Genomic DNA, 26,332 nt, shown 5'->3' on the forward strand with positions numbered 1-26,332 from the left:
TATTGGGATACGCCATCAATATGATAGGATGAACTTGATCAGCAACGATACTTAGGTATGTTGTGCTATTCAGACGTTTATAATGGTCTGGCCCTCTAGCAACTTCAGCACGAAATTATAGCTAATTTGCCTACAAACGTCAGGTGGTCATAATAATCTGGCCACTCAGTGTGTGTGTGTGTGTGTGTGTGTATCCTATCTAATAAAAGAGAAACATGGTAATTAGCGTACATCCGCTACCCTTCCCATTGGCTAATCAGCGAGAAATGCAAATTAACTGCCAGTCGAGATGGTGGCTGGCAGCCAGGCAGCTTAAAGCTAACATGAGGCTTGCTTGCTTCAGTGACGGAGGAAACCAACATTCCCGGCCTGCCTTGCTGGCCTCTGAGCTTGCAGTTTGAAACATTGTTACAAATATAGAAGCTAAACAAAACCCCAGAAACCTGCTTTCAGCCCGAGGGGATCTCAGAGCTGGAGTTGATACAGTGTTTCGATTATAGAACCCAAACAAACCAGATACCTGCTTTTAGCAGCAGAGGCCTCAGAGCTGGAGCCAGAGCTAAAGCTGGCCCAGAATAAAAAAGAAAAAGAAAAAAAGGAGCAGTTGGGAGCTTCAGTCACCCGCCAGCCTGAAAACAGCCCTCAGCCCCTCACCCAGACTGGCCAGGCACCCCAGTGGGGACCCCCACCCTGAAGGGTGTGTGACCAGCTTCAAACAGCCATCATCCCCTCACCCAGGCTGGCCAGGCACCCCAGTGGGGACCCCCACCCTGATCCAGGACACCCTTCAGGGCAAACCACACGGCCCCCACCCGTGCACCAGGCTTCTATCCTATATAGTAAAAGGGTAACATGCCTCCCAGCACCGGGATCAGCGGAGCCGCGAGGCCTCCCAGCACCGGGATCAGTGTGACAGGGGGCAGCGCCCCAACCCCCTGATCGCCCTGCAGCTCTGTGTGTGACAGGGGGCGGGGCCACAACCTCCCTATTGGCCCTGCTCTGTTCGTGACAGGGGAAGGCGCCCCAACCCCCTGATCAGCCCTGCTCTGTGCCTGATACGGGGGAGCTCCCCAACCCCCTGATCGCCCTGCAGCTCTGTGTGTGACAGGGGGCGGGGCCACAACCCCCCCCCCCCTCACGGGTCCTGCTCTGTGTGTGACGGGGTAGAGCCATAACCTCCCCATCGGCCCTGCCCTGAGTGTGAGAGTGGCGGCACCCCAACCCCTTGATCGGCCCTGCTCTGTGGGTGATAGAGGGTGGCGCCCCAATCCCCTGATCCGCCCTGCTCTGTGCGTGACAGGGGGGAGCTCCCCAACCCCCTGATGGGCCCTGCTCTGTGCGTGACAGGGTATGGAGCCCCAACCCCCCTGATGGGCCCTGCTCTGTGCGTGACAGGGGGCAGCACCCCAACCCCCTAATTGGCCCTGCTCTGTGCGTGACAGGGTACGGAGCCTCAACCCCCCTGATTGGCCCTGCTCTGTGTGTGACAGGGGGTGGCGCCGCAACCTCCCCATCGACCCTGCCTTGAGTGTGACAGGGGGCGGTGCCCCAACCCCCCAATCGGCCCTACCCTGAGCGTGACTGAGGGTGGCATTGCAACCTCCCAATCCGACCTGCTCTGTGCATGACAGGGGGTGGCGCCCCAACTCCCCAGTCAGCTCTGCTCTGAGCCCGACCAGGGGCTGCACCTAGGGATTGGGCCTGCCCTCTGCCACCCAGGAGCAGGCCTAAGCCAGCAGGTCGTTATCTCCCGAGGGGTCCCTGACTGCGAGAGGGCACAGGCCGGGCTGAGGGACTCCCCTTCCCCCCCGAGTGCACAAATTTTTGTGCACCGGGCCTCTAGTATATATGTGTGTGTGTGTATATATATATATATATATATATATATATATATATATATATGGTTTTTAATGTATTTTGATTTCAGAGAGGAAGGGAGAGGGGGAGAGAGAGAAACAATGATGAGAGAGGATGATTGGTTGGCTGCCTCCTGCACGCTCCCTACTGGGGATCAAGCCTGCAACCCAGTCATATGCCCTTGACTGGAATCAAACCCGGACCCTTCAGTTCACAGGCTGACGCTCTATCCACTGAGCGGCACCAGCCAGGCCGCTCCCTCTGGGAATCGAACCGGGACCTCCTGGTTCATAGGTTGACGCTCAACCACTGAGCCATGCCAGATGGGCCAGTACCTTTTTTTGGGGTAGATTTTGCAGAATTTTCAACATAGATGATCATGTCATTCCACGTATTTCTGTACAATCGGTGCCGGCTGAGCCTCCCTGACCGTGTTGGATGGCATGGAAAGAGCAGCCCATGCCTGGCTCTGATTTTGGGGGGAAAGTGTTCGTCTGGAACAACTCGGTGTGGTGTTGACCGCACTGTGTGGGGTGCATTCACCAGGCGGGGAGGTCCTCAGGGCCTAGTGTGCTGCGAGTTGTTTATTTAAAAATCAGGAATGGGCGTTGGATTCTGCCCATTGCCTTTCTGTGTTTATTGAGAGAGTCACGCGGTGTGTCTGACTGTGAATACAGCCGCTCACGTTGACTGGGGCCCGGGGTGAGCCCCGCGTTGCACCCCGGCATCATCCTCAGGCATCGCCCCTCTACGTTGTTGGGTCTGATTAGCGCGCGTTAGGGATGGCGGCTCTGTGTCCAGCAGACGCGGCTCTGGCTCCGGCCTCGTGGCGCGCGTTGGGGGCCCTTCTCTCCGAGGGGCGTTATTTCCTCGGGGATTTTGTAGAATTTCTCAGGGAAGCCCTCCAAGCCTGGTGTTTTCTCTGGGGTAAGGTTTTTAACTAAAAATTCGAATTATTTAATAGTACAAGCAGGTGACCTATTTCTTCTAGACTGAGATTTGGTAGTGTTTGTTTTTCAATGAATTTGCCCATTTCATCTAAAGTGTCGAATTTTTTGGCACAATGTTGATCATAATATTTGCTATTATGCTTCTAAAGCAGTGGTTCTCAACCTGTGGGTTGCGACCCCTTTGGCGGTCGAACGACCCTTTCACAGGGGTCTCCTAAGACCATCCTGCATATCAGATATTCACATTATGATTCATAACAGTAGCAACATTACAGTTATTAGCAACGAGAATAATTTTATGGTTGGGTCACAACATGAGGAACTGTATTTAAAGGGCCAGAAGGTTGAGAACCACTACTCTAATGTGTGTCAAATCTGTAGTGATGTCATGTCTCTCATTCTTTTTTTCTTTTTAATTAAATCTTTATTGTTCAGATTATTACATTTGTTCCTCTTTTTCCCCCCCATAGCTCCCCTCCACCCAGTTCCCATCCCACCCTCCTCCCTCACTCCCACCCACTGTCCTCATCCATAGGTGCACGAGTTTTGTCCAGTCTCTTCCCGCATTTCCCACACCCCTTTTCCCCCCAAGAATAGTCAGTCCATTCCCTTTCTATGCCCCTGATTCTATTATAATCACCAGTTCATTCTGTTCATCAGATTATTTACTTGATTTTTAGATTCACTTGTTGATAGATGTGTATTTGTTGTTCATAATTTGTATCTTTACCTTTTTCTTCTTCTTCCTCTTCTTAAAGGATACCTTTCAGCATTTCATATAATACTGGTTTGGTGGTGATGAACTCCTTTAGCTTTCCTTATCTGTGAAGCTCTTTATCTGACCTTCAATTCTGAATGATAGTTTTGCTGGCTAAAGTAATCTTGGTTGTACGTTCTTGGCATTCATCACTTTGACTATTTCTTGCCACTCCCTTCTGGCCTGCAAAGTTTCTGTTGAGAAGTCAGCTGACAGTCGTATGGGTATTCCCTTGTAGGTAACTGAGTTTCTTTCTCTTGTTGCTTTTAAGATTCTCTCTTTGTCTTTTGCTCTTGGCATTTTAATTATGATGTGTCTTGGTGTGGTCCTCTTTGGATTCCTTTTGTTTGGGGTTCTCTGTGCTTTCTGGACTTGTAAGTCTATTTCTTTCACCAGGTGGGGGAAGTTTTCTGTCATCATTTCTTCAAATAGGTTTTCAATATCTTGCTCTCTCTCATCTTCTGGCACCCCTATAATTTGGATGTTGATACACTTGAAGCTGTCCCAGAGGCTCCTTACACTATCTTCGTATTTTTGGATTCTTTTTTCATTTTACTTTTCCGGTTGGGTGTTTTTTGCTTCTTCGTATTTCAAATCTTTGACTTGATTCTTGGGGTCCTCTAGTCTGCTGTTGGAACTCTGTATAATATCCTTTATTTCAGTCAGTGTATGCTTAATTTCCAGTTGGTCCTTTTTCATAACCTCGAGGGTCTCACTCACTAGATTTCTTGAGGGTCTCACTACATTTATCGGCGGTCTTGCCAGTCTTTTCGAGGGTCTTACTAAATTTATCGGTGGCTTCTAGAAAGTTCTTGAAAAACCTTAAAAGTGTGGTTTTTAACTCTATATCCAGTCATTTGCTTTCCTCCATTTCTGTCATTTGTGTCCTATTTCTTTGTCTCCGCATTTTTTGTGCTTCCCTGTGTTGATGGAGTGGTTTTGTGTGCTAGGTGTCCTATAGGGCCCAGTGGTTCAGCCTCCCCAATTACCTGAGGTGGACACTCTCGGTGCACCCCCTTGTGGGCTGTGTGCACAGTCTTGTTGTAGTTAAGCCTTGATTGTTGTAGGATCACTGGGAGGAATTGACCTCCAGGCCAATTGGCTGTGAGAATCAGCTGTGTCTGCAGTGGGAGACCTTCTGTGCTGGAGACACCCCTCGGGGCAAGACTTGCTTCAGTGGGGCTTTGGTGCTCACTGAGTCTGCCCCCTGAGTGTGTCCTTTATGGATCTGAGGGATTGCAATCTGGATGGTCCCACTCTGACCACCGGGCACACCGGCTCCTGGATCTCTAGGGAGGTGCTAATCTAGCCTCTGCCTGAGGCTACTCAGCAGGAGCTCAGCTGTGAAGGAATACAAGTTGCCCCGGGGCCTTGGGCCAGCTGCAAGTTTGTTAGGTAATTTTCAGATTGCAAAAGCCTCTGTGCACAGCTTGGGCAGGGCGGGCTCCCAGGGGATCAATAGGGCAGAGCAAACAGCTATGGCTGATCGTCAGTCCAGCCCTAAGAGGCCCTGAGTCTCAGTGTCCGGGCAATCGCTGCAAGCACCTCTGAGAGAAAGCCGCCCTCGAGATGCGAACGATGCCAGACAGTCTGGCCTCTCCCCGCATCAGTCAGGGTCCCCAGGGACTCGCCCGGAACTGGAGTTCAGAGCAGCAGGGAGTTTGAGACTCCCTCCCGATTGAAAAAGCCAACCGTGTCCTCAGCCGCCAGCCCTTTCCGCATCCGCCTCCGTACCTGTGCACTTAACTTCCGCAGCTCCTCTGAGTCCCGGTATGCTTTTCTCTTTCCTTCTAGTTGTAGAATTTCCACTCAGCCAGCCTTCCTGTGGTTCTGGATGATGTCCGTTCTGTCTTTTAGTTGTATTTTTGAAGTGGTTGTGCGAGGCAGCAGTCTCTGGCGTTTGCCTATGCTGCCGTCTTGGTTTCTCCCTCTCATTCTTAACATCAGTGATTTGTGTCTTCTCTCATTTTCCTCAGATACATTGGGAAGAGATTTATCAATTTTTATTTATCTATTTTTATCCTCACCTGAGGATATTTTTTCATTAATTTTTAAAAAATATATTTTTATTCATTTCCAAGAAGGAGAGAGAGATATCGGCTGCCTCCTGCAGCCCCCCTACTGGGGATCAAGCCTGCAACCGGGGCATGTGCCCTTGATCAGAATCTAACCAGGGACCCTTCAGTCCTCAGGTTGATGCTCTATCCACTGAGCCAACTGGCCAGGCTCCATTAATTTTTAGAAAGAGTGGAAGAGAGAGGGAAAGACAGAGAGAAACATCGATGTGAGAGAAACATTGATTGGTTGCCTCCTGCACGCACCCCGACCAGGGCCTGGGCCAGGGAGGAGCCTGCAACCGAGGTACGTGCCCCTCACCAGAATCCAACCCGGGACCCTTCGCTCTATCCACTGAGCCAAACCGGCTAGGGCTCGATTTTTATTCATCTCAAAGAACCAGCTTTTTGTTTTCATTAATTTTCTGTATTGTTTTTCCTATTTCCTTGATTTCTAATGTGACCTTTACTGTTTCCCTTCTGTTTCCGTTGGGTTTTGTCTGTTCTCATTTTTCTCGTTCCTTTGGATGGACGCTGAGGCCGCAGACTTGAGCCCTGCCCCCCCACAGAGGGGCTGAGTTACCGAGTTCTCTCCAGGTGCCGCCTTACCTGCGGGCCCCAGGTTTGGATATGCTGCCTTCTCATTTCCATTCAGTTTGAAATAATGTTTAATTTCCCTTTGGGCTTCTTTTTCTGTGCGTGGGAAATTAAGAAGGGGATTATTTGGTTTGCAAATACTTGAGGACTTTCCAAACACCCTTCTGTTCGTGATTTCTACTGTCACTCCGACGACGTGGTCAGAGGACGTTCTTCGAGTTGCTCAAACTATGTTAAATATATTCAGAGGCGTGGCCCAGGAAAGGTTGGCCTGTTCTGGGACATCCACGAGGCCACGCCAGTACGTTCATAGGGACTCTCTGTCCTCTCAGGGGTTTGAAATCTCAAGGGTGACTGTGGATTCACCCATTTGTCCTAATCAGCTTGGCTTCCCGGGGTTCGGGTGCCTGTGGTTAGGGTCGTTCTGTCCTGAGGGTTTGAAACGATCCTGTTTCTCCCTGGGACGACTCTGGCTCCGAGATCCGCGCTGCCCGCTGCCCCCCACACTCGGCTTTCTCTAATGAGCGCCTCCGCGGTCGGTCCTCCCGTCCCCATGTCGGCCGGCGTGCGTGCAGGTGGCCGTGTGTCTGTGCAGGCGGCTCCGCGCTGCAGTCTGCTCTCCTGCCCAATCTGGGAGCCTCTGCCTGTGGGTCTCTCTCGCTGTCGGCCTCGCTCACACCGAGTGTGATGATTGGTATGTTTGGGGTGAAATCTCCCATCCTGATGCGTACCTTTCATCGGTCTCACCTGTTCTTTCCCCCTCTTTTTCTACTTTCTTTTGATTATTTATTTATTATTATTATTGTTTTTTACTGATTTCAGAGAGGAAGGGAGGGATCCCACTGGGGATCGAGCCCACCCCCCGGGCGTGTGCCCTTGACCCGAATCGAACCTGGGACCCTTCGGTCCGCAGGCGGACGCTCTATCCACTGAGCCAACCGGCGAGGGCTGGCTTATTATTTTTAAAAAATCACTCCGTATGTCTCCTTGGTTGCTCGTTAGCTGCAATCCCTCGTTAGGCGCGTCAGCGGGGGCTTTGGAACTGAGCACCGGATACTGTGAGCTGGTCCGTGTCGGCTGCGAGGTGACAGGACCGTGGCACCTCACAGCTCTGTCCTGTTCCCCACCCGTCTGCGCTCCGGGCCACACGTTCCACTTTTTTATACCAGACCAACCCCACAGCACGTTGTTTTTGCTTTCAGCAGTCGATCATGTTCTTAGGGGTTGAAATCAGAAAAACACGTGTCTTCCTTTTAAGACACAGAGAAGGGGAACCCCTCCTATCCAGGGAGTTCTCTTTTTATTTTTTAAAATCCTTACCTGAGGATATGTTTCTACTGATTTCAGAGAGAGGGTAAGGGAGACACAGAGAGAGAAACATCCATCAGTTGCCTCCCAGGAATGGAACCCACAACTGTTGTGTGTGTGTGTGTGTTTTGGTGTATGGGATGACGCTCCAACCAACTGAGCCACCAGGCCAGGATAACAAGAAAAACATTAAAAAAATATGTTTTTAATGATTTCAGAGAGAGCAAGGAAGAGGGAGAGAGAGAGAAACATGAACGATGAGAGAGACTCACGGATCGGCTGCCTCCTGCACGCCCCCTACTGGGGATCGAGCCCACAACCATGTGCCCTGACCAGGAATCAAACTGTGACCTCATGGTTCCTGGGTCAACGCTCAACCACTGAGCAACACAAGCCGGGCCCAAATGATCCTTTTGCTAGTAGAGAACAGAGCTTGACTGGGCTTCTTTTTTTCAGTACAGCGGGGCCTTGACTTACAAGTTTAATTCGTTCCGTGACCGAGCTCGTCACTCACGTTACTCGTATGTCAAATCATAAAGTGAACGAGGGAGACACGTGATGCGGGGCTGATGTGGTGGTGTTCACTGTGACGTTCGCTGCGCCAACTAGCGGTGGGGTATCTGAAGCTGGCTCGTAACCCGAATCTTAGCTTGCAACTCAAAGCAAAACATCGGCCGAGAGACGGCTCGTATCTCGAAAAACTCGTTGGTCGGGACACTCGGAAGTCAAGGCCCTGCTGTGTTTCAAAGCTGTCGCTTGGCTTGCATCGTGTTCATTCGGCACGACATCACCAAAGCCCCCCTTTCGTTGTTCCCAGGTACAAAATGTTTCTTTTTGCCTCGGGACACTGTCACACTATTATGTTTGTAGGTGTTTTTCAGCATTTTGGGAGAGGTGTAGTTTTTTTCGTTTCTTGTGCTTACATTTTGTCGAGCTTTTGCGAACTGTGGGGTTTATGTTTTCCATTACATTTGGAAAGATTCTGGTCATTTTTTTCTTAAAATAGTTTTTAAAAAATTTTTTTTTATTGATTTCAAAGAGGAAGGGAGAAGGAGAGAGAAAGATAGAAACATCAATGATGAGAGAGGACCATGGATCGGCTGCCTCCTGCACGCCCCACACTGGGAACAGAGCCCACAGCCCGGCATGTGCCCCGATGGGGACCCAAAGCCCGTACCCCAGCCGGTTTCAATTCCCTGCCGAGCACCGTCCACTCTGTGCGTTGCTCATCAGGACCGACACCTGCTGCAACGACGCCGTCGCTGTGAGGGCTGGGCCCCGTCCTCCAGACTGGACCCCAGATCTCGAGCTCCGGACGGAGCGTGGCACAGAGGCTGGCACAGAGCCTGGCACGTCATGGCTGAATGAGGACCCTACGACAGGCAAATTAATACGTCCAGGGGCTCACCTGTGCCGGGCAGGGGGACGGAAACCCCGCAGTCCTCCAGAGAATCCTGGGGGGTGGCATTGCCCAGGTGGGGCTGAGACCGGAGCTTAGCTGGTTGCCCTGAGCCTCAGTGTAAAAGGGGCGAGATTTGAACGGGCTCCTCATTCCGGACAGTTGTCATGAAGGGACATTGGAGCCCGCTGGTCACAGGGCTTCCCACAGGAAGCGGCCTGGGCTGAGCGCTCAGCAGCCTGGCCTGGGCGTGGGCCTGGGGAGCCTGCGGGGACTGCCGGGTCAGAGCTGGAATGGCCCGGGACGGGGAGCCGCAAGGCCCCGTGCCTCCGCCAGGGGGCAGCATGTCACCGCCAGGGATAGCCCTTCCCGCTCACACCCACCCCGCCCGCCGGCAGCCACCGCACCTGGGCTGCCACCCCACGTGGACCGCTCACCTGCTGTGCCCCCCTCCACCCACTTCCTGTTCTGACCTCCCCCTCCTTCAGAGCCGCATTCCCACACACCTGCCCTGGGCAGCCCGCACACCTGTGAGCTCTTCACGGTCGGTCGGTGGTGTCTCCTTCGAACTGCCTGGGACCTCCCCACCTACATGCCAGTTTGTCTCAGAGCCACTGTGCAGCCTCGGGTCCTGGTGGGCCCTGGACGTGGTCCTAGCTCCCACCCACCTGCCTGCTCAGGCCCGCCACACGGTGCAGGCAGGAGAGGAGTGGCCGGCTCCTCGCCACCGTCCGGGGTGCTCAGGCCGGCCCAGAGAAAGGATTTAAGGACCTGTCTTCTTTTTTCTTTTTAAAAAATATATATTTATTGATTTCAGAGAGGAAGGGAGAGGGAGAGAGAGCTGGAAACATCAGTGATGAGAGAGAACCATTGATCAGCTGCCTCCTGCACGCCCCCTACTGCAGATCGAGCCTGCAACCCAGGCATGTGCCCTTGACCGGAATCAAACCCGGGACCCTTCGGTCCTCAGGCCGAAGCTCTAACCTGCCATTCACTGGCTGTGGGAGGGCGGGCAGCCTGGGCCCTGACCCTGAGAGCTAGACCCCACCCCGAGCTGGCCTCTGCCCTGGGGGTCCTGGCCCGTAGGCCTCTGCAGTCCCAGCCTTCTCTGAAGGCTTCCCGGAAGAGGGGGCTCCTGGGAGGAAAGAGACACTGGCAGGGACCCCAAGGGAACAGCACGGGCAGAGGTCCTGCGGGGACGGAGAGGGTGCTGGGGGGGCGGGGGCGCGGGCGAGGCTGCTGTCACCTGGGGGAGATGGACAGGACCCAGGCATCCAGGGCCTCAGAGGTCATGGGGTTTGTGTTGTGGGCACTGGTGAGCCACACCCAGTACGGGCTGTATTTAAAAAGGGTTTTCGATTCCAGTGACAGTGGGAGGGAACCAGGGGAGCCTGGCCCAGTAGTTCAGGCGGGGGGGGGGGGGGGGGGGGGCGGGTGATGGGAGCCAGTTGAACAGGGCACTGCGCAGGGGAAGGGCCGGTCTGGCCGTGTGGGTGGCCGGCCTGCATGGCTGGGGGACTGCGGGTAAATCCCATGCCCTCTCTGTGCCGGCGTCGGTCCACCTGCACCAGCGACAGACACGCCTGCCTGCGGGACGGAAGGAGGCGGGCGTGGGGTCCTGTTATCTTTCGCGTCCTTGTTTGTTCTCAGTAGCGGGTGAGAGACCAGACGCCTGAGGTGGGAACACACCTGCCCTCGGCCAAAGGCGCCAGGTGAGCCTGGGGCCCGCTTCCCGGAGACCTGCCCCCTCCCGCAGCCGCTTGGGGCCGGAGCGGGTTGGGTCACCCCTCTGCTCCCAGCAGCCCCGGGAAACGCGGACCTCAAGGCCCAGGAGTGCCTGAGGCCACCCAGTCTGCCGCTCCTGGGCGCCCGATGGGTCTGGCCCGAGGTCGGCTCTGGGGTCCTGGAGAGCGGGGTGCACGGGGGTTGGGGCCTCTGGTCCGGTCGTGGTGGTGCAGGTGCGGGGTGGGCGCAGGGCACCTGGCGGTAAGCGGAGCCTGGTAAGGGCGGGGCCGGGGGCCGGGCCGAACGGGGCGGGGCCGCACCCGCGGGGTGGAGGGAGACGCCCCGCCCGCGGGCTGCCCGCAGCGCAAGGGTTAAGCCCCCGGGCCCGGCGGGCGGGGCGAGCGCGCGCGCAGATTGGTGGAAAGTTCGGTAGGGGGCGGGGCGAGGGGCGGGGCGGACGGGCCGCGGCGCGCCGATTGGCGGGAAGTTGGGAGGGGGCGGGGCGCGCGGCGGGCTCGGCGCTCGCTCCGGGAGAGTTGACAAAGCCCCGCAGGGAAGGACGCCTCGCGGCGCGCCGCCCGGGCCCCTCGCCCCGCCGCCCCGGGACCCCGGCGCCGCCCCCGGCCCCGGACGCCACCGAGCCGCCCGGCCCGCCCCGAGTCCGGCCCCGGCCCCGGCCCGAGCCGCCCGCGCCCAGGTAGCGCCGCGCCGTCCCGAGGCCGGGCCCGAGGGCGCGGGGCGGCGGGTGCGGCGCCCGGGGCGGCGATGACCGCGCAGCGCGCCCCGCGGGCCCGGCCCTGAGCCCGCCGCCCTGAGCCCCGCGAGGTGAGCTCCTGCGCGCGCCCGCGGCCCGGGACCCCGGGGGGCCGAGCGGGAGGGTCGGTCCGGGGTGCGGGGCGCAGGCCCGGGGGTCCGGGTCCCGGGTCCGGGGCCGCTGGGCACGCGCCACAGCCGCTCCCGCCCCCGGGGTCCTGCGCGCCCCGCCCCCCGGCACCCCACGTGGCCCCCCAACGCCAATTTGTCCGCTAATGGCGCAGGCGGTGGCCGCGGGGCCGCCGGCGCTGCGTGTCCCGCGGGCAGGCCCGGGCTCCCCGCGCCGGGAATGCAGACGGGCCGGAGGGCGGCGGGAGGTAATTAGCGTGAGCCCTTTGTCTGCTTTGATACCCGCGGTCTCCCCGCCGCCGCCGCCGCCCGGAGCCCCGGCCGCACCCGACCCCGCGGCCCCGGCCCGAGGCCGGAGGGGCGACCCCCACCCGCGCCAGTGACCGCCCCCTCCCCGCCCCGCGTTCCCAGGTCCGGAGGCCGCGATGACGCCGAGCCCCGCGCTGCTGCTGCTGCTGCCGCTGCTGCTGCTGGGGGCCCTCCGGCCGGCCGCCGCCGCCCGAGGTGAGTCCTGGCGCCCGGCCCGGCGTCCCGGCCTCCGCCAGCGCCGCCCCTTTCCCTCCGGCCCTCAACTCTGCCCCAGTGCCCGCCTGGCGCGTGCCTGCGCCCCGCCCCTGCCGGCTGCGCTCCGGTCCCTCACCCGCAGGCCCAAGCTCACCGGTGGGGTGTCCCCATTCACCCCTGGGGCACCCCAACGTTCCCAAGGTGCCCCTCAGTTCACCTGCAGGGCACCCCAGGTAGCCCACAGGGTGCACCCTCAGCCTACCCTTCAGGTCCCCCCAGGTTATCCACAGGGTACCCCCAGCTCACACCAGGAACCCCACTCCCCATTGGGATCCCCAGCTCACCCATTGGGACCCCACGGGGCCCTTCTTACCCGCAGGGCACCCCCAGCTCGGCCCAGGGGCCTCACCTTGCTGGCAGGGTGGGCTCTGGCCCCAGCTCCCCTCAGGACACATGCCTGCCATTGAGGGCAGCTGGTCACCTTGGATTCTTGGAGGGTGAGGTGTTTGGCCACAGTGGACTCTCTTAGATCCCCAGGGACCTGCAGAGATCCCCATGGTGGCCAGGGTCCAGTGTGCGGACAGGGGGGGCAGTCTTGGTGTCTGGGACGCGTGACCCAGCCCTAGCCCTGGGCCTGTCCACCCTTAAGTACAGACCCTGGGGTTGCCGCACTGTGAGGGGGTGGTGCCCGCTCACGGCAGACCCCAAGGCCTACCTACTTTGGGCTGCACTCTGCTCTCCGCCTGCGCCACACCAGGGCTGGGTGTGTGCTCACCCACCTGATGTCTGAGTGGGCAGGCCTGGTGTGCGCCCGAGGGACCTGCCCCTGCCCCCCGGCCCGGCCCCGGCGAGCGGGGACACCCTCGGCCGGTAGGCAGTGGGTGATGAGTGCCCGCGGCCTCTTGCCCGCCATGGTCAGTGCCGGCCTCCGCTCAGCTAGGCGGGACCTTTGGGTGTGCTGACCACTCAGGATCGGCCCTGCCCCATCCGCCAGTCCTCTGAGACTTTGAACCCCTCCCCTGCTACCCAGCGGGCGCACCGAGCCCAACGTGGCCTTATATGGCCGCGTTCGGGTGTTGGGTGGCGGGCGGCGGCCCAGGTGGGCCTCATGCCATGGTACCCCCCCTCTCCGCCCGCCTGGCTGGGCACTGGCCGGCTGGCTTGAGGGTGGGGGCTGCTGGCTGGGCTGGGCAGTGTCCTGGGTACAACGGGCACTCAGGTCATCTTCAGCAAGGCCCTCCTGGCAGCGGGCGGCCAGGCTTTGATCTTCTTTTATCTGCTTGGACCCCCCCACCCCCCCATCCTCACATCTGCCTGTCCCCTTGCCACTTGGTCAGGGAGGCTGAGGCGCCTGGCCTGGCCTGGTCATTGGCTGGCCTTGAGGCGGAGTGGGCGATGGCGGTGGGCAGTGGACGGCCGTGGGCAACGGGGCCTGAATCGGCGCCCCTCAGTCTTGGCCTTGGGCTGCGCCTGGTATCCAGCCCAGCCCAGGCCTGGCTCCGGGCAGTGGGAGCCGGGGGCCGCCGTCCAAGGGCAGGGCCTCTGTGGTTTTGGGTGGGGGCGGGGGCACTCTCCCTGAACTGCGCTGGCTTCTGGGCCTGGACTGGAGGCGCTTCCCACTTCCCGGGCGAGCGGGCTCCTCGGCCAGGGGACCCGGGCGCGGGGCGCTGGCTGGCGTGGCTCTGACAGCCGTTGGCCCGCGGTGTCACAATGTCTGGAATCGCACATCTCTGGAGTCGGATCGTATTTTTAAAGTTCCCCTTTCCCCAAAGTTTCACAATCTTGGTGGGTTTGTCTAAAACATTTTTTGTTGTTTTTTCCCTCAAATTTGAGAAAAGAGAGGCTTTGGCTTTCTCCGTGTCCGTTTTGTTTCTCACAGCGGGAGCTTGAGAGGCTCGGCACGAAACACGCTTCACAAGTGACTTTGGGAGCCCTTGTTTCGGGGTTTTCTGGGAAGCGCCACGTCTGAACTTCTCCCAGGTCGGCACAGCCGACCAGCCCCGAGGCCGGCCCGTGCCCCAGACCCAGCCAGCTTGCCCTGGGTGAACGCAGCCGCGATCCCAGAAGACTGGGTGCTGGCCGGCACGCGGGCGCCCAGACCCCACGGGGAGGGCGGTCTCCGGGCGTCGGGGTCTGTGGTGTGTGACTCAGCAGGAAGGTGTGTGGTTGTCAGGATGGCTGTGGTGGGGCACGGGGCTCTGGCCAGGCTGCCGGGGGTGCGGGGGGGGGGGGGTGCGGGGGGGGCAGCAGCCTCCTGCCTCCCAGCCCCGCTGCGCAGCGGCCGGCCAGAGTGGTGGGGCTGAGGGGCTGAGGTGGGTGCGGGAGCCAGGCCCGGGCCTTGCCAGGTGGGGTGCGGGCCAGCTGCCTCCTGTACTCGGCCCACTCCTGGAAGGGAGAATAAATCATGCCCCTGGGCGGGTGGGGAGGAGGGAGCTGTGAACAAAGTCGCCTTTGGCTGGGCTGGAAACACTGGCTCCTTCTCCATTGTGCGGGATCAATGGCCACGGCTCCTGCCGGCACCTCGGCCCCAACCAGGGGAATGTTGGGTTTCCCCAGCAGCGGCCCCAGCCTGTGGCCGGCCCAGGACCGGGCTCAGCACTGCTGACCAACGGGGGGTGGGTGTGGGGTGTGACCCCGCAGGCTGGAGCACTGGCCCCTGGCTCCCTACCCACCGTGAGCGTCCTCCTTGGCTTCACCTGGTGTGTCCCAGTGTCGGCCTTGCTGGGCAGGTCTCAGCGTGGAGGGCGGGTGCCCAGGTCTCCAAATCCCACGACACCCTTTCCAGTGCTGCGACCCCCTCGCACCATCTCCTTTCCTAGGCGTGGCCCCTGGGTGCTCCTGGCCAAGCCTGGGGGGCCGGCCTGGCTGCCGTGTGGGCCTGTCCTGGGCCCACAGTCCAGAGGAAGGTGGGTGGGGAAGGGGAGAGGCTGGGCATCACAGGACAGGAGAGGACAGGCTTCCCGGGGCGGGGGGAGGGGGTCTCTGGGCGGAGGGGTGTTCACCTTGGCCGGGTGGACACTAGGGTATATGGGTGCCTGGGTGTAGATGAGCTGGGGGCTGTGCATGGGGACAGGCCAGGTTGGGGCTGGGAGGCTGGCTGGCTGAGGGGGTTCAGGGAGGGGGCTGCAGGGAGTGTCTGCGGGGCTTTCCCACCTGTCCCCAGCCCCCTGTCCCGAGTAAGGAGTCCACACTCCGTGCCCCCATTGGGCGGCTAGGGCAGGACCTGGAGCTGGGCAGGTCTAGCTAGGCCCTGCACACCCTCACCACACAGACTGCCTGCCAAGGGGGCAACCGGCATGGGCGGGCGGGGGCTGCCAGGGCCTGTGCCCAGGCGGGAGGCAGGGAGGCCGCTCCTGCGTCAGGGCTGCTGAACCCAGGCTTCCCATCCTGCTGGAAACAATTGCTTTTCCTCCTGCCGGGCGAGTTCATTTCGCGAGAGACTGACACGAGCTGAGTGCCCAGGAGGGACTTTAGGGCCGGTGGCAGGGGCGGAGGAGGGCTCTGTGCCACGTCCTGGCCTCAGACCCGGGCGGTGACCCCTCCGGCCCCTGCAGTGCTGAGCCCAGCAGAGCCGACCTCACAGCGTGTCCTCGTCTGGGCTCTCGCCGTGGCCTGCCCTGCCCTGCCCTGTGGGACTGCGGGGCAGGCCTTGACCTGACGGGCTCTCCTTGAGCTGGTGGCCCCACCTCAGGCCGGCCTTGAGGAGCCTGCTGGGCTGTGGGCCATGGGCCGTGGTGCGGGAGCCGGCAAGGTGGGCGCGAGGGGCCCTCTGGCCTGGAGGTGCCCAGTGCTGGTGGGCTGGGCTGTCCAGTGTGCAGAGCAGAGCATCGTTTCTGCCCAGAGCCCGCCCTCTGGCCCGGTTCCAGGCTCTTACCACGTCCAGGGTGGCACGGGGCTCAGGTGGGCAGAGTCCAGGCTGGCGTCCGAGGGAGGCCCCAGTGGAAAGAGCCCCTGGGTTCTGTCAGCTGGGGTGGGACCCGAGGTCTAGGAGAGAGGAGTTTGTGACCTGCCGTGTGGAGGGGGCACCTTGGAGCCCAGTGGACCTGGGCATGGGGCGGAACTGCCAGTGTGCGGCTGAGGCCCTGGCTGGGCACCTGGCAGGGAGGCGGATGGGCCCTGGTCACCGTCGGCTGCTGGCAGTTTAGGGGGGGCTCCCCCAGGGCAGTGGCACCATCGGGGTGACATTCTGTGCCTCCTGGGACTTCCTGTGGTCAGGGTTCCGCGGACCGACCCCCTGAGGACTCCACAGCGTTGACCCAGGGAAGGAAGCAGACCTATCGGCTCTCCTGGGGCCCCGCTGGGCAAGAGGGGGACTGGACGCTCCAGCCAGCTCGCTCACTCGCTTGCTCAGTGGGTCAGGCTATCCCTTTGCCCCGCCCAGAATGGCCTGGTTTCTGGGGCAACCACCTGTCCTGCGGGTCCTACCAGTTCCACCACAGATCCTGTGGGTCCAGCCCCGGGGGCCGCCCAGGGACTGGGAGCCCATGTGAGTGTGCATGTGCGTGTGCGTGTGCGTGTGCGTGTGCATGTGCGTGCGTGTGTGTGTGTGGTATCTGACCGGTTCAGGGCCTGGTTGTCCCCTGTGCCCCCTTCTGTGGGCATCTCTGTCCCTCCCTGACATCTCGCCTTCTTGGGGAGGGGGCTGGCCCTGGGGGCGCATGTGCGGGCCTCCCCAGCTCGGCTCTGCCAGCGCTCTCACTGGGGTGAGGACGTGAGTACCCCGCCCTCCTGGAGCATGCCCACCTGCCCCACCTGGTGCGGGCGTTCAGGTTGGACCTGCCCCCTCTCCCCCCCACCAGGTCCCACCACGCTGTCCCCAGGCCACTTAGTTCCTCCAGGAGGGGTGGGCCCAGCAGGTCATCGGCTCCGGTGGCGCCTTCACCCCATGGTGGTCCCTGCATGAGGGGCCTGATGCCCACCCACCCCTGGCCAGAGAATTCTTTCCAGGCCAGACATTTCTGGGGCTTCGCAGGGCTTGCTGGGGACAGAGCTGGCCCTGATGAGCTGGCCTGGTGGTCCCTGGACACTCTCACTCCCATCTTGTCTGCGGCCACCAGGGGGGTAACTGACTAGAGCAGGGGTGGGCAAACTTTTTTGGGTTCTTAAACTGGACCAGAGGGCCGGAACAAAAGCATGGATGGAGTGTTTGTGTGAACTAATACAAATTCAAAGTAAACATCATTACATAAAAGGGTACGGGTCTTTTTTTTCAATAGTTTTATTCATTTCGATCCGGCCCGCGGGCCGTAGTTTGCCCACGGCTGTGCTAGGGGGAGGGTGTGGGGTGAGGCCTGAGCTGTGCACTTGCCACCCTGCGGGGCCTGGCCCAGCCCCTCCTGGAGGGAGCACCTGGTCAGCAGGTCAGGCCCACAGGCTGCCCTGGGCAGTAGGGAGGGGACAGGCCCCTGATGGATGTGCCCAGGCCACCCCAAAAAGGGGTGTGGGAGCCCTGGAGGAGGGGTGGGTGTCGGGAAGGTCACCGGGTGGGGCGTCAGAGTGGAGGCCCTGGGGTCAGCGAGGTGTGGTGCTGGCCAGGGCAGTGGAGGCTGATGGTGGCCGCAGCGGGTCCTGTCCCCACCCCTGCTTCTTAGGCCACCTCGCCGCCCAGCCAGTGCCCTGCCCCTCTGCCCTGCCTGGGCCCTCTCTGGGCTTACAGAGGGGCCTTGCTTTACTAAACCCGGCCAGGCAGCTGGGCCTGGGGTCTCAGGTGCTAGCGGTGAGTTTTGTCCCTTGGGGCGGGTCTGCATCCACTGTGTGTGTGTGTGTGTGTGTGTGTGTGTGTGTGTGTGTTTGTGCGCGTGTGCCTGCACACCTGGGGACTGAGGGCAGAGCAGGCATTCAGGGACAGCATGGGTCTAGCCCAGCGGTCGGCAAACTCATTAGTCAGCAGAGCCAAATATCAACAGTACGACAACTGAAATTTCTTTTGAGAGCCAAGTTTTTTAAACTTAAACTATATAGGTAGGTACATTGTTATTAACTTCATTAGGGTCCCCCTAAGGCTTAGGAAGAGCCACACTCAAGGGGCCAAAGAGCCGCATGTGGCTCGCGAGCCGCAGTTTGCCGACCGCGGGGCTGGGGGCAGCTGTATGTCTGAGGACATCATGTGTGTCCGGGGCGGCGTCTGTGACAGTGTGACAGGTCTGGGTGCGCCTGGGCTCCGGGGAGCAGCTGGGAAGCCTGGTGTCGGCTGGTGGTTGCTGCCCGCTGGCCCCTCCTGGCACCCCTGTTCCTGCCGAGTTCCCACAGCGGGGTGGGGGTGGGGGAAGAGAGAGGGCAGCAGCTCCCTCCCTTGCCCCAGGCCCCGCTTACCCCATGGCTGCCCCTTCCACCGGCCATCGGTCCTGCCTGTGCCCGGACTCTCCGAGGCTGTGGCGTAGGCTGCGGGCAGGGCTGGGGGCTTCCTGGAGGAGGTGCCACAGGGGAGGGCTGAGGGTGGGATGCCCTGCCTGGGAGCCGCGGGCTGGCCTCCTAGGCACACCACACCCGCCGGGCCCATGGGCTTCGGCCCCTGCCTCAGTTTCCGTGGCCGAGGGGTTGGACACCCTGCCCAGGTGGCACAATGGGCGCTGTGTTTCCCAGGCTAAATATAGAGCCGCAGCAGCCGACGGCCAGAATTCCCAGGAATCTGCCGGGGGAGGGCTTTCCTCCCGTGGCCAGCCGCCCGCCTGCCTGCGGGGTCTCAGCGAGGCTGGCGTGGGGGTTGCCCCGGGCCTTGCCTGGCCTTGGGTCCAGCAGGGGTGGGGCGGGCTGGCCGCAGGGGCAGGGGGAGGGCTGTTTGCTTTAGGATAAGGCTGGCTCCAGCCCGCCTGTCCCCCAGCACCGCTCAGGGCTGTGCCGGGGCCACACTTCCTGCGTCTGCAGGCGCCTGGCTCTGTCTCTCTGCAGTGACGGGGGGCATCCTGACTCCCCGTCTGCAGGAATCAGCGGCTGTGGCCCCTGTAGACACCCCCACTGCTCCAGCGCCTCTGCCCAGGGTGGGGGGGGCCTTGAGGGGCCCCCCACGGGCAGCTCCGTCTTTTCTGTGCCCGGAGCCTGTGCCCGGAGCAGGCTCCTTCGGGGAACTGGGGTGCCCTCAGGGAGTGCTGGGACAGGCAAACCCCTCAGGCCTGGCACTGCCCCCCTTCTCTGCACTTGGACAGTTAGTGGGTCTGTGCGAGCCCAGGTGGCAGCCCTGGAGGCCCCGGGCAGGCTGGCGGGGACCCTCTGTCCTGCAGTCGGGAGGCCCTGTGCGTGGTAGAATTTCAGGCGTGACAGGTGGCGGACAGGGTCTGCCTGGGAACGAGGCCGGACCTTGTCTGTGGGTCCTCAGGAGGGGCCGGGGGGTGGGCTGCAGACAGCTCAGTCATTAGGGAAAGGTGGGTCTCCGACCCCTGGCCCTCTGCTTTCGTCCCTTCGGGGGATGGGTGGGAGCTGATGAGGAGGGGCTGGCGGGGAGCGCAGTGGCCTGGGGACGAGGTGCACAGTCCAGGAGCCACGTGGTGGGTGGGAGGGACCCGAGTGGAGGCAGGACGGGGTGGGCTTGGCGAAGTGGGGTGAGCCAGGCAGGGTGAGGGCGCGGGGGGACTGGGAGGAGTCCCTCCCCACTGGGAGCCCAGAGACCCTGAGCCCTGAGCTGTCAGTTCCCTCTACTTACTGTTTTTTAAATCCTCACTTGGGGATATTTTTCCATTGATTTTTAGAGGGTGGAAGGGAGAGGGAGAGACAGAGAGAAACACCGATGTGAGGGACACATCGACCGGTTGCCTCCTGCACACGCCCCGGCCAGGGCTGGGAGCCTGCAACTGAGGTAGGTGCCCTTGACCGGAGTCGAACCCGAGATCCTTCGGTCTGCGGGCCGATGCTCTATCCACTGAGCCACACCGGCCAGGGCCCCTCTATTTACGTGGGGATGGCGCCTACCCCTCCCTCAGCCCCAGATGAGTGGTGAGGGCTCAGTGCTCTGGGAGGTCCCAGGAGGCGGGCGATGACGAGGGAGAAGCTGCCGCTTGAGTGTCTGACGGCCCGACGTAGCCAGCTGGTAGCTGCCTGTGGGAGGAATACTGGCTGCTTATTGGAAACACATGCACCGCAGGCCCGTCCGACAGCGTCTCGGGCTCCACCACCTCCCGGCACCCCCGTGACGCCAGGACACGGGACATGGCCATGGCGGGTGCTAGCGGGATCCTGGGAGCCGGGAAGGGCAGCTGGGTGCCCAGGGCTGCCTCCTCAGGGCCGGGGGCATAGTGAGTGGGGCGACTGCGTGAGAGCCCAGCACCCTGGGGCCACCCACGCACAGGAGTGGTACCGCCCCAGGCTCGGACCTCGGCCACATGCCGGGGGCGGCCCCTGTCCTTCCTGACCCCTGAAGTGTCCTTCCCAGCCAGCCGGTCACTCGGTCCCCTCCAGGCCTGGTCGCCCACTGCCCCTGCACTTGACTCAGAGGCCCCGAGGCTGGACCCAGCAGGTGGGGGCGGGGGGGGGTTCTGCCTGGTGGTGCGGGGCGCCACGGCCTCAGCCTGGAAGGTGGGCTTCTACCGTGGTCGGCAGCAGGCACAGACCGCCAGCCGGGCAGGAGCCCTGCACCCGGGCCAACGTGCCCAGCCCTGGCCCTGTGACCCCAGGGCCCGGGTTCGGCTGTGTGTTGGGTGTGGCTGGCAGCAGGGAGGCCCTGGCCCAGGCGATGGGGTCCAGCACACACAGAAACAGGCCCCTGGGCGCAGGCACGGTGCACACTCAGATGCTCGGTGTGCCTGTGGGGTCGCGAGGGGGGCCCGCTCTCCCGTGGACATGCGTCTGGGGAGCTGCTCCACCCCGCGGGTTCCTGCGTCTGCAGTGGCCCGTAGTTGGCGCTCAGCGGCTGTGGGCCCGGGTGGGTGCCGGCCACGGTCTGGGAGAAGGGTCCTGACCTCGGCCCCCAGATCTGTGCTGGGCAGGAGTCTCGGGGCGGCGTCGGGGTGGGGACCCTCAGGGACAGCCCCTCCCCAGGCTCCCAGTGCCCACACCCCCAGTCCCCTGACCGAGGCCTCCGACCCGCCCGCAGGCCCCCCGAGGATGGCCGACAAGGTGGTCCCACGGCAGGTGGCCCGGCTGGGCCGCACCGTCCGGCTGCAGTGCCCCGTGGAGGGAGACCCGCCGCCGCTGACCATGTGGACCAAGGACGGCCGCACGATCCACGGCGGCTGGAGCCGGTTCCGCGTGCTGCCCCAGGGCCTGCGGGTGAAGGAGGTGGAGCGGGAGGATGCAGGCGCCTACGTGTGCAAGGCCACCAACGGCTTCGGCAGCCTCAGCGTCAACTATACCCTCATCGTCATGGGTCAGTGGGGCCAGTCCGGGGAGGGGCACGGGCCTGAGTCCCCTCCCCTGGGCCCCCCACCCCGTCGGCCTGAGCCGGGCCCCTGCCCCAGGAGTCCAGTCGCCTCTTCTGAGCCCAGGATGGGCCTGACCTCCGTCACCACCCCAGCCCGGGCCCCTTCTCCTCAGGCCCACCCCTCAGGGACCCTTCCTCCCCAGGGTCCTGCCGCCGGAGCTGGGGCAGCAGGGGCAGCGGGAGTGGCTGCTGGTGCCCGGATGGTGGTCCCACTGAAGGGCGTGCGGGCGGGCTGGTGGCCTGGGTGTCGGCAGTGACTTTGAGGCTCCGGTTTCGGAGTTCAGAGGGGCCGCTGGAGCCAAGGACCTTCTGTTCTCTCCTGCCCTGGGGCCTGGCTGGGGCCTGGGCGTTGTCCTGGCCACACCCCGCACTCACTGCTCCGGCTCTGCCGCCAGCCCTTCCCCGTGTGCTGTGCTGCCGCCGTGTCCCCTGGGGAAGGGTCTCTGGGTGTTGGGTCCCTGGGGAAGGGGTCTCCCCAGGGTGGGCCCCTCTCACAAAGCAGGAGCCTGCGCCACGCTGTCCCCCGTTGGGTCCCGGGTGGGGTCCCGGTCCCGGTCCTGGGCTGGGGGAGGCTGTCTGGGGAGGGGGCATTCCTCAGCAAGACCCCCCCCGCGGGGCCTCCTCTGGTTGTGGAATGGGGACCCGCGGGTGCCCCCCCACACTGTCCACTCAAGGGGAGAAGCACTGGGCGGTATGCGGGCCATGTCGCTTCCCCAGCCTGCGGCACCTTGATGTGGGCTAGGGTTACTGCAGCTGCCGCGGGCCCGCCCCTCCCCCGGCTGCAGACCCCCCGGAGCCGGGGTGAGGGGCCAGCGCTCAGGGCCCCCCTGCGCCTGTCAGGGTCACCTGCACCCTGGGGGTGGGCTGGGCAGGCCCTGCCCAGCTGTCTCGGGACTGAGATGTGGGTGTGCCTTTTGAGAGCTTTCCCAGCTGGGCCGGACCCCGGGGCCTGGGAACCAGCCCAGTCTGGGGGGGCAGTGGGAGCCCCTCTCACGTACCCCTCCCCCTGCAGAGGACACCAGCCTGGCCAGGGAGAGCCCAGGGCACGAGGGCTCCTCTGGGGGCCAGGAGGACCCAGCCAGCAATCAGTGGGGTGAGCACAGCGACCCCTTGTCCCCCCGGGTGCGGGCGGCCCCTCCAGCCGGGGCCCCCCTGACCTCACACCCCCCCACCCCCAGCACGGCCCCGCTTCACGCAGCCCTCCAAGATGCGGCGCCGGGTGATCGCACGGCCCGTGGGCAGCTCCGTGCGTCTCAAGTGCGTGGCCAGCGGGCACCCGCGGCCCGACATCATGTGGATGAAGGACGACCAGGCCCTGACCCGCCCCGAGGCCAGTGAGCACCGCAAGAAGTGGACGCTGAGCCTGAAGAACTTGCGCCCCGAGGACAGCGGCAAGTACACGTGCCGCGTGTCGAACCGCGCGGGCGCCATCAACGCCACCTACAAGGTGGACGTAATCCGTGAGTATGGGGCTGGGGCCGGGGCCGGCGGGGCCGGGGAGGCACCCACACGCTGTCTCCCCCGCAGAGCGGACGCGGTCCAAACCCGTCCTCACGGGCACGCACCCCGTGAACACCACCGTGGACTTCGGGGGCACGACCTCCTTCCAGTGCAAAGTGCGCAGCGACGTGAAGCCGGTGATCCAGTGGCTGAAGCGCGTCGAGTACGGCGCCGAGGGCCGCCACAACTCCACCATCGACGTGGGCGGCCAGAAGTTCGTGGTGCTGCCCACGGGTGACGTGTGGTCGCGGCCCGACGGCTCCTACCTCAACAAGCTGCTCATCACCCGCGCCCGGCAGGACGACGCGGGCATGTACATCTGCCTGGGCGCCAACACCATGGGCTACAGCTTCCGCAGCGCCTTCCTCACCGTGCTGCCAGGTGCCCGCCGCGGCCCCACCCGCCCCGCCCCGGCTGGCCAGGCCTGCGCAGACACTCCTAACTCCCCACACCCTTCCTTGTTCTCTTCTGAAGATCCAAAGCCGCCAGGGCCCCCCGTGGCCCCCTCGTCCTCCGCCACCAGCCTGCCGTGGCCCGTGGTCATCGGCATCCCGGCCGGCGCTGTCTTCATCCTGGGCACCGTGCTCCTGTGGCTCTGCCAGGCCAGGAAGAAGCCGTGCGCGCCCGTCCCCGCAGCCCCTGTGTCCGCACACCGTGCACCCGGGACCTCTCGCGACCGCGGCGGCGACAAGGACCTGCCCGTGTCACCGGCCCTCGGCACCGCGGCCAGCGTGGGGCTGTGTGAGGAGCTCGGGGTCCCAGCGGCCCCCCAGCACCTGCTGGGCCCTGGGTCGGCTGCCGGCCCCAAGCTTTACCCCAAACTCTACACAGACGTGCACACGCACACACACACGCACACGCACTCACACACGCACTCGCACGTGGAGGGCAAGGTCCACCAGCACCAGCACATCCACTACCAGTGCTAGGGGTGCTTCTCTGGGGGCCCCTGGCGCACAGTGGGGGTGGCGGGTGCCACGGGGGGAGGGGTACCTGGAGGCCTGGCCAGGTGGGCAGGCTGAGCACTGAGGCTGTGGGGGAAGGTGCACATGAGGGTGCACTGGGCGCCCTGTGCGAGAAACACACACCTGGACATGTGCGCATGCACACACACACACATAATCACACACACAGTCACATACACAGGCACACACACAGGCACACACACAGTCACACACAGTCTCTCACACACACACACACAGTCACACACACAGGCACACACACAGTCACACACACAGTCACACACAGTCTCTCACACACACACACACAGTCACACACACAGTCACACACACATAATCACACACAGTCTCTCACACACACACACACACAGTCACACACACAGTCACACACACAGTCACACACACACAGTCACACACATAATCACACACAGTCTCACACACACACACACACAGTCACACACAGTCACACACACAGTCACACACATAATCACACACAGTCTCACACACACACACACAGTCACACACACAGTCTCTCACACACACACACACACAGTCCACACACTGACCCCGAGGATGGGTAGGCCCCCACACAGCCTGTGCCTGCTGCTCTGCAGTGCACACGGCGCTGGCCCTTGCAGGAAGCCCTTGGCCTGTGAGGAGGGTTTCACGGCTGCGGTTGCCGCCCAGCCTGGCAGGAGATCTGAGAGGCCCCCCAGCTTAGCAAACCAAAAACCCCCACCCCCACCCCTGCCCCGCCTGCCCGTCCGTCCCCTGCTCGGCAGGTGGGTGGCTATTTTTGCTACCACCTGTCCTGGTGTCCAGGAGTCCACCCATGGTATCCTGGGCCGGGGTGTCGGGCAGAGCAGGCCCAGCCCTGTTCCAAGAGGCCGGAGCCCAGCTGGGAGTGACTCTGGTCACCCCGGCCTCCCTGTTGGAGAGAAGGGGCCTGATATTTATATTTAAGAAATTAAGATAATAATATTAATGGTGAAAGGAGGGCTGGGCACAGACCTGGCCTCCTGCGGCCCAGGACCCACCTGGCCTTGTGGCCGAGCTGGACGTCCCCCTGGGGCTGGGCACCCATTGCCCCCCTGCCCGAGGTGGCCCCAGACCTCTGTAATTTTATATAGAGTTTGAGCTGAAGCTTCGTATATTTAATTTATTTTGTTAAACAAGAAAATGAGCATCCTTTTTCTCTAAACTAGTGTTTCTGCCTGTGTGTGCATCTCTACAGATGAGGGCACGTGTGTGTGGGCTCTCTGTACAGGTGTGTGCTTGAGTTTGTGTTCAGGTGTGTGCCTGCATCTGTACATTGTGTGTGCATGTGGGTCTGCGTCTACACTGTGTGTGCGTGTGTGTGTGCGTGCACTTGTGCCTGTGTGGGGCTGCGCCTTGGGCTCTGAGTTCCATTGCTGGGCCTGAGGTTCGGCCTGGGCCCTGGGTCTCCAGCGCTCACTCTCAGTCCCCTGGACAGAGCCCTGCCCCATACAGGCCTCCGTGGTAGCTGCAGCCCCGACCCCTGGCCCAGTGAAGGCCCCTCTATGGGTGCAGCCCCTATGACCCCACCTTCTGGGGCTCAGCTGGCCCTCAGGTCACCGCCCTCCAGGCCCCTCCTGCCTGCAGGACCTGGCTGTGCAGCAGGTCTTGTTCCCAGTGGGGCAGCTGAGGGCAGGGCTTCCTCCAGCCGGGGGCAGGGGGCACGGGGGGGGGGGGGGGCTGCAGCCTCGTGAGGGAAGGCTCTAAGAGAACCTGATTTTAGCAAAGCCGCCAGCGTGAGGCATCTGGCGGGAGGGCAAGGCCTTGCTAGTGTCCAGGGCACGGCCCGGCCAGCGCTGGGTCTCTGCTTCGCCAAGGACAGGCTCTGACCTGCTGGATGGGAGACCCACCGTCCTTCCCCGGCACTGCTGGGCCCCCCAAGGTCAGAGTGGGGCACCCCTCCCTCAGCTTCTCACACTGGGACCCCCTCCTCGCTGGCTCCCAGGGCTGGACCCCCAGGGCCTGTGCTGTGCAGGACAGTCCCTTATCCTAACGTCTCCCCACATGCCTCCTTGGGGACCCCACTTCTGTCCCCAAGGAGGCAGGGGTCAGCCCTGAAGGAGGCCCTGCTTGGGTGGTCCTGGCCCAGGTGATGGAGACCACCTGTGGGGACACTGGGGACCTGGGCCCTAGCGGCCGTGTGCCCTGCAGCGAGCGGGCGGCTGTGGGGGCCCACAGATGGTGGCCCAAAGAGATGGTCCCCAAACAGCAGGCTTGGGGGTGGGGAAGACCGCGTAGTTGGGTTTTAGTCTAAGGGGGGAGAGGGGAGAAGGCGTGACCTTGGGTAGCAGGGAGACCGCTGTCCAGTGGTGAAGAGACCTTGGGCAGTGCCATCTGGACGCAAGGTCAGGGAATAGCAAGGGGCAGCCCCCTTAGGAGCCCAAGAGCCTGGCCTTGTGCCTGGGCCCTTCTTGGCCTCATGTCCATTGCTGTCCACTGGGGCCCCCACGGGGAC

At 62.2% G+C, this 26,332-nt stretch overlaps 1 protein-coding gene across 5 annotated transcripts; it reads left to right on the forward strand.

The window, feature by feature from the left end:
* Positions 1–5,064: 5,064 nt before the first annotated feature.
* Positions 5,065–24,088, forward strand: FGFRL1 (fibroblast growth factor receptor like 1). 5 transcript variants are annotated; one of them, XM_036326465.1, is made up of 8 exons: positions 5,065–5,334; positions 10,573–10,634; positions 11,941–12,033; positions 21,056–21,328; positions 22,395–22,475; positions 22,561–22,842; positions 22,910–23,263; positions 23,357–24,088. In XM_036326465.1, the coding sequence occupies exons 3-8, from the start codon at positions 11,955–11,957 to the stop codon at positions 23,809–23,811; spliced, it is 1,524 nt and encodes a 507-aa protein (XP_036182358.1). In that variant the 5' UTR covers positions 5,065–5,334; positions 10,573–10,634; positions 11,941–11,954; the 3' UTR covers positions 23,812–24,088. The 5 variants fall into 5 exon arrangements, with proteins under 5 accessions (XP_036182358.1, XP_036182366.1, XP_036182350.1 ...); XM_036326473.1 differs by lacking the exon at positions 10,573–10,634; XM_036326457.1 differs by lacking the exon at positions 5,065–5,334 and having other exon boundaries at positions 10,398–10,634.
* The last annotated feature ends 2,244 nt before the right edge of the window (positions 24,089–26,332 follow it).

This window comes from Myotis myotis, unplaced genomic scaffold (genome assembly GCF_014108235.1).
Source record: "Myotis myotis isolate mMyoMyo1 unplaced genomic scaffold, mMyoMyo1.p scaffold_m19_p_1, whole genome shotgun sequence".
In the NCBI taxonomy this organism is placed as follows: Eukaryota; Metazoa; Chordata; class Mammalia; order Chiroptera; family Vespertilionidae; genus Myotis; species Myotis myotis.